Raw genomic sequence first — 9,517 nt, 5'->3', positions numbered from 1 at the left:
GCATTTGAAGCACTTGACCTCTTTGCTCTTTTTGGATGGTTGTTCAAGAGGTTTTGAAGAAGCTGAAGCTTGTGGTTTGGTGGCTGGTTTGCTAAGGGTGCTCGGCCCTTCATTCTTCATTCTGTCTCTCCAAGATGAATTGGAATTGGTAGAACTCTTCCTTGCAAGCCCTTTCCTTTTGTGTTGTTGCTCAACTTTAGTGGCCTTGTGCAGCAATTCCTCCATGTCTACATATTCCTGAAGTTCTACAATATCTCTAACATCATTAGATAAACCATTAATAAATCGAATCATGGTTACCTCTTCATCCTCCTCAAGATTGGCTTGCAACATAAGCACCTCAAGTTCTTTGTAATACTCCTCAACACTCTTGCTGCCTTGGGTAAGTTTTTGAAGTTTAAATTTTACATCCCTAGCATGGCTTGAAGGGACATATCTTTTCCTCATGATTCGTTTCATTTCAGCCCATGTTTCCACCGCTGGCTCCTCATTTCTCAATCTCTCTTTTACAAACTTATTCCACCAAACAAGAGCATAGTCTGAAAAGTGAGCAGCTGCAAGTTTCACCTTTTGGTCCTCCTCATAGTTGTTGCAAGCAAAGACATGCTCTATTTTGAGTTCCCACTCCAAGTATGCCTCTGGATCACTCTTTCCCTTAAAAGGAGGAATTTGGAATTTGACTCCTTCAATCCGAGCAGGTCTAGGATTTTCATGAATTCGTCGTGGCCTCCCGCCTTCACTGTCACTATTGTTCCGGTTCTCCATTTGATCCAGCCTTTCGTGGATCTCTTCAGTTTGACTCCTCATTAAGTTTTCCAGATGTTGTGTAAGAGCCCGCATTTCGATGGTCGAGAGTCGCACTGCTGGTTGCTCCTCCTCTTCTCCTGACATCTTTGACAAATGAAAAGATTCAAGTAGAACAAACAAATGTTAGTGTTTACCTCACTTCTCTCGTGTTTCCCTCAAATTGGCTTTTCTATGATGTGCACTCTTGCCTTTTTCCACTCAAAAATTCTCACAATCTCTTGAGTAAATCAAAGTTAAGACACACAAAGAATTATGCCACCAAATTTGTGTAGAGTCACACAGATTAGAATAGACTTTAGAATATGAAACAAAAGAAGACAAGACAAATCACCACAGAAATGGAAAGGACTCAAAATATTTAGAGACTAAAGAAGAATTCAAGAACAAACAGAAAGAAGAAAATAAATTGGAATGCTAGCAACAAAATTACCTTGAACAATTGAATTTGGCTAATTAAACAAGAACCATTCAGCCATTTTTTTTTTGAATTTTCGTTTTTTTTTTTTGAATTTTCGTTTTGTAATTTGTTTTTGATTCTGAACAATTAACAAGGCTTAACTTTTGCAATGGTTCAGCCAAAAGAAACAAAAACTAAAATCAAGGTAACAAGAAATGATAAAGAGTTGCAAACCAGAATTCCAGATAAGAAAAGAAACCAAAATCCTAGAACCGGAGCTCTGATTACCAAATGATATGCCCCAAGTTGATGCAAGGGCTTGATGGATCGTCTAGGATGATTTTAGGACTTGAGAAATCAGAGTTGGAAGGGAAAAACAAAGAAGAATTTCGTGCAAGGAAAAGATGGACAGAATTGGAATGGAACTTTATGGATATGGAAGTGCAGACGTCACACAAAGGTGGTGGCAAACCTTTGATAAGTCAAGGTCTTGAATCACTCAAGGGATATGAGAATCACTCTCAACAAACTGAACTAACTCAGAAAAAAATAATCTTATTCATTCATGTCTCCATGCTTGGCCGTCCCTCCCTTTTAAAAGAGTTTGGCTTTGTTTTTGAATTACAAAGGTGAGATATGGTCTTAACTCCAATTAATGACTAATTATGGAGTTTTAACATCCAATTCTGAGCTGAAAATTCAAATAAAAACTCCTAATGAGCTGGTCAAGCTCAGCTTGTAACAGCCCCTAAACTTTCTCTCATAACATTAAACAAAAATAGGAAATTAACTTCAATTGAAGGAGATTCTTGGAGTTTTACTTCAGCCATCAAGAGCTGATGCAAACTTGGAATATTCCTCCCTTAAAGCCTTCTTATTCACGCCCCACATGCCTCCACTTCAGGTCCATTAATTGCTAATGCATCCTTGGTGTATTAGGGACTTATTGGATTGAAAAAAAAAAACTAGAAATAAAATTCGAACTCAGCTCCAATTAATTGGGCTGATCTTGGACGACTTCCTCTTCATATTTCATGAGGAAATTCACCAATTTGGGCTCAAGTTCGTGCACATTGGTTCCTTCCTCAAGAGCTAATGCTATCATCTGTTGAAGTGCTTCCTTGGCCCTTTTAGCCCTTGCCCTAGTCATTGGTCCTCCAAGTCCTTTTAGTGCTCCATGACCCTTGTCCTTGTCCTTGTCCTCATCAAAGAGACTAATAGATTGAGGAAAGAGGAGACTGAAGCTAAGAAAATGGAATTATTTCTAAAGTTAAGTGAAGAGGAGCATCTCAGTGACCACAAGAAAGAGCTGTTGAAGCGGTTGTCCCAAGAGCTCTTTGGAAATTAATTGTCTATAGTGTTTGCTTTAATAATTTGTCAGTGTTGTCGAGTCTGTAGTGTTTGCTTTATTATTTTTCGAGTGGTGTCAAGTCTGTAGTGTTTGCTTTAATAATATGTCAGTGTTGTCGAGTCTGTAGTGTTTGCTTTAATAATTTGTCAGTGTTTTGTCAAGTCTGTACTGTTTACTTTAATAATTTGTCAGTGTTGTCAGTGGCTTTTATGTATGGGTTACCGAGTTTGAATATGCATCACTCAATTCGAATCTAGTCCTTATCCGATAATTAACTATAGTTCATATTATTTTGAATCCGTCAATGTCCACCATTCAATTAATCTATATATATGGACTCATAGATCCATCATTCAATGTATCTCTTCCCATCCACTTCAAATTTCACGAAAAATGGATCCACCAGAGTTTGATCTCGAAGCTTACCTTGAAAAAAGCAAGAGAGAAGACACTTATATACTCAACCACTTTAGGGAGCGTCGAAATCTAATATTGGAGGCTAGCGCACCTCGTGGTAGAAAACATCTCAGTAGAGATCATGCAGGGGCAAACCAAAGGCTAATTGCCGACTACTTTGCCAATGAGCCTACATACGACGATGGAATATTCCGCCGCCGGTACCGGATGCAAAAACATGTGTTCCTTCGAATCGTTGCGGACCTTTCAAGTAGTGATAACTACTTCACCCAGCGAGTTGATGCAGCGAAGAAAGAAGGTATATCGCCCTTAGCAAAATGCACCACAGCAATGCGAATGTTAGCATATGGTGTGTCAGCAGATGCAGTCGATGAGTACATCAAAATAGGAGAGACTACAGCATTGGAGTGTTTACGTAGATTCTGTAAAGGAATCATACGATTGTATGAGCAAGAGTACATGAGAGCACCAACCCAAGAGGACCTGCAAAGAATACTACAGGTTAGTGAAATGCGGGGGTTCCCAGGCATGATCGGGAGTATTGACTGCATGCACTAGGAGTGGAAAAATTGTCCTAAATCATGGGAAGGTCAATTTGCTAGAGGGGATAAGGGAACCACCACAGTTATTCTTGAAGCAGTTGCATCTCCTGATCTTTGGATCTGGCATGTCTTTTTTGGATGTCCGGGAACGTTGAACGATATAAACGTTCTAGACCGGTCACCAGTGTTTGATGAATTGGAACAGGGAAACGCTCCACGTGTGAATTTCATCGTGAACCAACGTCCCTATAATATGACATACTATCTAGCTGATGGTATCTACCCTTCTTATCCAACTTTCGTCAAGTCTATTAGACTTCCTCAAACTGAACCCGATAAGTGCTTTGCAAAACATCAGGAGGGATGTCGGAAGGACAACGAACGTGCATTTGGAGTGCTTCAAGCTCGTTTTAAAATCATCCGTGAACCAGCTCGTTTCTGGGACATAACTGATTTGGGTATCATCATGAGGTCATGCATCATATTACATAATATGATTGTTGAGGATGAACGAGATTCATATGCTCAACGCTGGACCGATTTTGAGCAAGCTGAGGGAAGTAGATCTAGTACACCGCAACCATACTCGACCGAGGTGTTACCCGCTTTTGCGGATCATGTGCGTGCTAGATCCGAGTTCCGTGATCCAAATGTCCATCACCAACTACAAGCAGATCTAGTGAAGCACATCTGAGCAAAGTTTGAAATGTATGATGATTAAATATGCTTTGTATCGTACTAATTACGTTATTTGTGTGTTGTGTGTTTAGTTTGTTGTCTTGCATTTTAAGTTAAGCAAATAAAATGTATTATTGTGTGCTTAGTTTCTTTTCTTCCATTTGAAGTTAATAAAATAAAATAAATTATTGTGTATATTTTTTTAAAAAAATATTAAATTGTTAAGTGTTTTAATTTAATTTACGTTAAAAAAATATTACGTTAATTAATTTAATTTAAATAAATAAAAAAACATTAAATTAAATTAAATCGATAATAGTTTATTTAATTTAATTTTTATCGTAAATTTTAATTTTATGAAATCATAAAAAGAAAAATGTAAAATTAAATCAAAATTTAAAATAAAAGTGGTGGGGTAGGGGGTAGGGTGTTGAATGAAAAATCATTGAAGTGGGTAAAAGTTAAATGGAGTGTTGAACTGGAGAGAGAAGATGATGTGAAGTGTTGGGAAGAGAAAAAGTGGAGTGTTGAGGGTGTTGAATGTTGAAACCATTGGAGATAGTCTAATGTTATATATTTCACTTTTGACCTCCATAGCCTTTCAACCCCTACTTTACTCTCTCCTACTCGATCACACACGCTCACCCCTTTTTAAATTGGTCACTCACCAACAACAAAGTAAAGACTCCCCATTTCCAAATCGTTCCTCTGAGGTTGCTAGCTCTTGTTCAATCAATCAGCACATTCTCCAACACTTTTTTATCAACAACAATGGATGTGAGTCTTTGTAATCTTTTTTATTACTACTTCAATCTTTGCTGCAATAAGTTTAATGTTGCTCTGATTTTTCATTTTTGTGGTATGATTAATTAATTAATAGGAGTACTACTACAAGAGGAACCATGTGCCAGCATTTGGGAGCTGGGATTGGAATGACAACCTTCCATTCACTCAGTGTTTTGAGTCTGCAAGACAAGCTGGTTTGCTTCGTTATAGTTACGCTGCATCTGAAGAACAAGACCTTTACGTTGCTGGGGACTTGTATGAGAATCATGTTGTCACACCCGCTATGATCGTTGTTCCTCGCAGAAGGGTATGCCACTAAATTAATTTCTTCTTCTTGTGTTTCTCTGTTTAGTCTTAGGCTTTAATCTTGTTTATGTTTACTTCTGAAAGAGCGCATGCCGATGGAGCTCAATTACGCAAATCGTTCGATAACATTTCTGATTACTATTTGAAAATGTATTTTAAGAGAAAAAATTCAAAGAATATAATGAAAGTTCTCATTACTATTATTCATTTCTCATTTTAAACTAATAAAATTTAAATTACGGGTACAGGGCACAGATCTTGCTCGAGAATAAAATCTTCTAACTGAAAGAATAGATTCTTGTTTCCTAGAGAACGGAATATCACGAGACAAAAATTTGTCTTCAAAATACCCATTTTTGTCTCTCAAATTTTCTCTTAACAAATTAGTCACAATCAATTGTTGAATGTAAACTAGGACATAGAAGCTGATCATTCTAGGACAAAAATTATCTCCTTTGTCCCACCCATAATTTCACTTTTCATTTTGTCCACAGAAGTGGCTTTATGCCATATTATATATTTTTTCGTGGTGGTAGCGATGATCCCACATCCTTTCTTGTTAAGTGGTATTATTGCTACCACTACCAAAAGACAAGTTGTGTGGTGTAAAGCCACTTTAATTTGGCAAATAAACAAATAAATTTTCGGTGAAATGTAAATGATACTGTTAGAAAGAGCAGCTTAATCCATCAATTTTATATCCTAGAACACATTTAACAATAGAGTATGTCTCATTTGTAAGTGTTTCTTAGAGCATCTCTAATATAAGGTCTAAATTGAGTTCTTAACTATTGAAAGAGATGACGTTGAGTTCTTAGAGCATCTCCAATACTAGTTCTTATTTCTTAGTTCTTAGCACTATTCATGTGGGTCCGTATTGCCACATGTGCTTAAGCAACTCTCAAACAATTTTGCTCCAACCACGAGTTCTTAGTTCTTACCACTATTCATTTGGTCCCATCAACCACATTATTTATACTTTTTATTCTCATAAAGTAAAAAATAAAACTTATAAAGTAATAAAGTAATTCAGATGAAAGAAAAATAATTAATATTTTAAGCTAAGAACTTAAAAAGTAAAACTCCTTATATAAGAACTGAGTTCTTAACTCAAAAATAAGAACTAAGAACCTTGCATTGAAGATGCTCTTAAATCTTAAAAATAAGAACTAGGTTCTTATAGAGAAGTTTTACTTTTTAAATTTTTAGCATTAAAAATTAATTTTCTCTCTCATTTATTTAATTTAAATATTGAATTAACATTTAAATTTAAATTAAAATTATATGGAATTGAAAAATATTAATATAATGGTATTGTGGGACTGGATAAATAGTGCTAAAAACTAAGAACTTATGGTTGGAACAAAATCTGTAAAGAGTTGCTGAAACACATGTGACAGTACAAGCTTACATGTTAAGTGTTAACAACTAAGAACTAATAACTATATATTCTTAGACTCTTCCTCTCCGTTGAATGAAGTTTATGATTAACGGCACATGGGGAGCAATTATTAGACCGGAGCTTTTTTCACGAGCCCAAACAGTGTTAATATATGATGGCGTTTAGCTTATAATAATTCAAATGTTTTTGTAATAAACTACTACTATAATCAAGAACTTTGTGCTATTGTGTCGGTAAAAACCCAGACAATGGGATCCATTGGAATCATAACAAGATATAGTATAGTAATAAAAAAAAAATTATAATGAATCCATGTGTAGACATTTCATATTAGACCTTTAAATGTGATACTTTTTGTAAAGCACAGATAAGAGTTCTTAATTTGGCTGCTGACAATATTGCAGGAAAAGGTACGTGGCCCGCAAGACAAAGACGTAAAAAAGCAGAACTGGGTCAATAGTGTGAAGGAGCCACAAAACACAGGTCCAATTTCAAGGCCAACACCAAAGCCTGTGGACGAGGACTTGTACAAGATTTCACCAGAGCTTCTTTATGTCAAAAGTACGAAGGTAACGCCCCACACACATCCTTTTGCTTTTGAGGAACACAATGAACGCGCGGATATGAAAATTACTATGGACAGTTGCAAAACTTAAGCAAATTTACTTCTATCATCATGATTTTGATTTTAGTGTGATTTTGGTGCCTAAAGACACACCAAATTAATTTAGATTCTGGTTTAGCTTTTTTCATTCAATTATGTTATCTCGTGCATATTCACACCTTTAACTGCTCTTTGTATATTTAGCAAAAGCTTTATGATTTTCCTTTTCTGATTTGAGTATTTAATTTCATATTTTTTTACTGAATGCAGAAGAGAGGATTCTGTTTCTTTCTGAGCTGCTTGTTACCAACTTGCATTGCATGAGGCACAGAAATTTGAGAAGCGAATGTAAATAGTACAAGTGAAATAGAGAAAGAGACGTACCTATAATTGGATGAATCTATTTAAGAACAGTATATTTCTGGACCAGTAACATTATGATTGTAGTCGTATGAGTATGTGGGAAGGTCTTGATTGTTTATTCTTTTTATTTACCGTTAAGTTATATTTTGGGTGCTTCAAACTTTGGACTTTGATGTACTTTATGGGGTGAATATTGCTGATTAATGATTCAACCACACTCCATTTTCCTCTCTTCTCTTTTTCACACATTTTTCTTTCTTGTTCTATTCATGAACATTAAGATGAGGTATAGTACCTAAAGTGTAAGGAAGGTGATGTGAGATTCCTAGAGAGAATGAGAGCGTAACCGCTTTAGAGAGAAAGTAACTAAATTTCAATCTTGTTATTTCTCAAATGAGCCAAGAGTCCTTTACAATTAATGTCCATCCCCTATTTATAGATGTGAAGTTGGGCTTGGCGCCTCTAACCCCACCTAATCCCACCTAATGGGCCTGTTGGGCCTTTGAGAGGAGGCTCAAGTCCCTAATCCACTCGTCGCCCTAAGCTGGCACTCCTGGGCGAGGGACCCTGGGGTCTCGCCCAGTCCACAAGACACCGAGCTCGAAGCATGAGAGCTAAGTATGTCTTTAAGTAGAAAAACTAAGGCGACGACCATGAGAAGCTAATTATTGCTAAAACTTAGGGTCTAATAACAAAGAATAATGGCCAACATGGCTTGGTAATTAAAGCTTAAAAATTAACATTTTGAACTTCTTGCTACGTTCCCCTAGCGGCTCGAGTCCATATGTCACAGTTATGCACGTGCCCTGAGTGGTGCAAAGGTCAGCGAATCCACGAAATCTCAACTGCTATATTTGAAACGTCTCTTCAAATCATAGTAAAGTCTGTCAATTTGAATTCGAACCAATAAGCTTTAGCCGTTGTAACTTTTCATTTAATGCGTTGCCCTTGTTTCCCGAAATCTGCGCCACACTCCCTTGAGTAATCATTCCACCTTTGCCATGATGGGGCACGATTTCCCAACCGCTGCTCGTCCCAACTTTTAAATTTTCCCTCATCCCCTCATTTACCACTTTTGGAATCCTTACAATCTGCTGAAGTCGACAACCTTGCGCCCTTTCCCTTTTTCATCCTTATTCTTCCTTTTAGCAGAAATGACTTCCCAACGCCGCACCAAAGGATCCTCTCGATCCCGCAGCGCCGCTCCCGCATCTCCTCCTTTGGTTAACCCTCCTCCCTCCAGAGGATTTCCCCTTATTGAGAGTGAAATCAACGCCTTCTGGCACCGGGTTTTCGCCACCCTGCCCCAGTCCACAAATAAAACCCCCACTCAAGGAGCCATCAGTCAACCTTATGAGCAATCCTCTGACGAGTCCGTCACTGAGACAGCCCGCCGGGCAAGTGGGCTTTGCTACGAGAAGTCTCTCGAAGATGTCATCGTCACCGGGCGGTGCATAAGCATCAGCCGGCCCTGGCAACATCGCACGATTGAACAAGGCGTGGAAAAACCCCACTTCTTCTACGTCTACGAGTACTTTTTCCTCGACCAGGGGATCAAACTACCTTTCTCTCCCTTCCTTCGCCAAGTGATGAGGGAAATTAACGTGGCCCCAAGTCAACTCCATCAGAACGCATGGGCCTTCATTCGATGTTTCGAGATTCTTTGCAACTCCGTCGGTCTTGAAGCGAAAACCGCCCACTTCTTCTATTTCTACGTTGTAGAGCCAAAATCTTTGAAGACCCCGACCCTAGGGTGGATCTCTTTGAAGTCTCGTACGAGTCGGCAACGCCTCTTCCCCTACAAGAGCAACGTCAAGAAGGAACCCGGGCGCCAATCGTGCATCCCATTTACCCTGAAGCTTTC

General features: G+C 38.0%; 1 protein-coding gene across 2 annotated transcripts; it reads left to right on the top strand.

Annotated features, from left to right (window-relative positions):
- The first annotated feature begins 4,809 nt into the window (after window positions 1–4,809).
- LOC130743285 (uncharacterized) lies at window positions 4,810–7,884 on the top strand. Of its 2 annotated transcripts, none has more exons than XM_057595463.1 (4): window positions 4,810–4,969; window positions 5,073–5,285; window positions 7,091–7,247; window positions 7,561–7,884. In XM_057595463.1, exons 1-4 carry the CDS (start codon window positions 4,964–4,966, stop codon window positions 7,644–7,646), a joined length of 462 nt encoding a protein of 153 aa, XP_057451446.1. In that variant the 5' UTR covers window positions 4,810–4,963; the 3' UTR covers window positions 7,647–7,884. The 2 variants fall into 2 exon arrangements, with proteins under 2 accessions (XP_057451446.1, XP_057451447.1); XM_057595464.1 differs by having other exon boundaries at window positions 7,091–7,255.
- The last annotated feature ends 1,633 nt before the right edge of the window (window positions 7,885–9,517 follow it).

This window comes from Lotus japonicus, chromosome 3 (genome assembly GCF_012489685.1).
Source record: "Lotus japonicus ecotype B-129 chromosome 3, LjGifu_v1.2".
NCBI classification, from domain to species: domain Eukaryota; kingdom Viridiplantae; phylum Streptophyta; class Magnoliopsida; order Fabales; family Fabaceae; genus Lotus; species Lotus japonicus.
This window is presented reverse-complemented; position numbering and strand designations above follow the sequence as displayed.

Excerpts from the sequence above, each read along its gene's own strand:
- LOC130743285 (XM_057595463.1), top strand. Across the intron at positions 5,286-7,090 it reads TCGTTGTTCCTCGCAGAAGG|GAAAAGGTACGTGGCCCGCA; the intron begins GTATGCCACTAA and ends ACAATATTGCAG. Across the intron at positions 7,248-7,560 it reads AGAGCTTCTTTATGTCAAAA|AAGAGAGGATTCTGTTTCTT; the intron begins GTACGAAGGTAA and ends TACTGAATGCAG.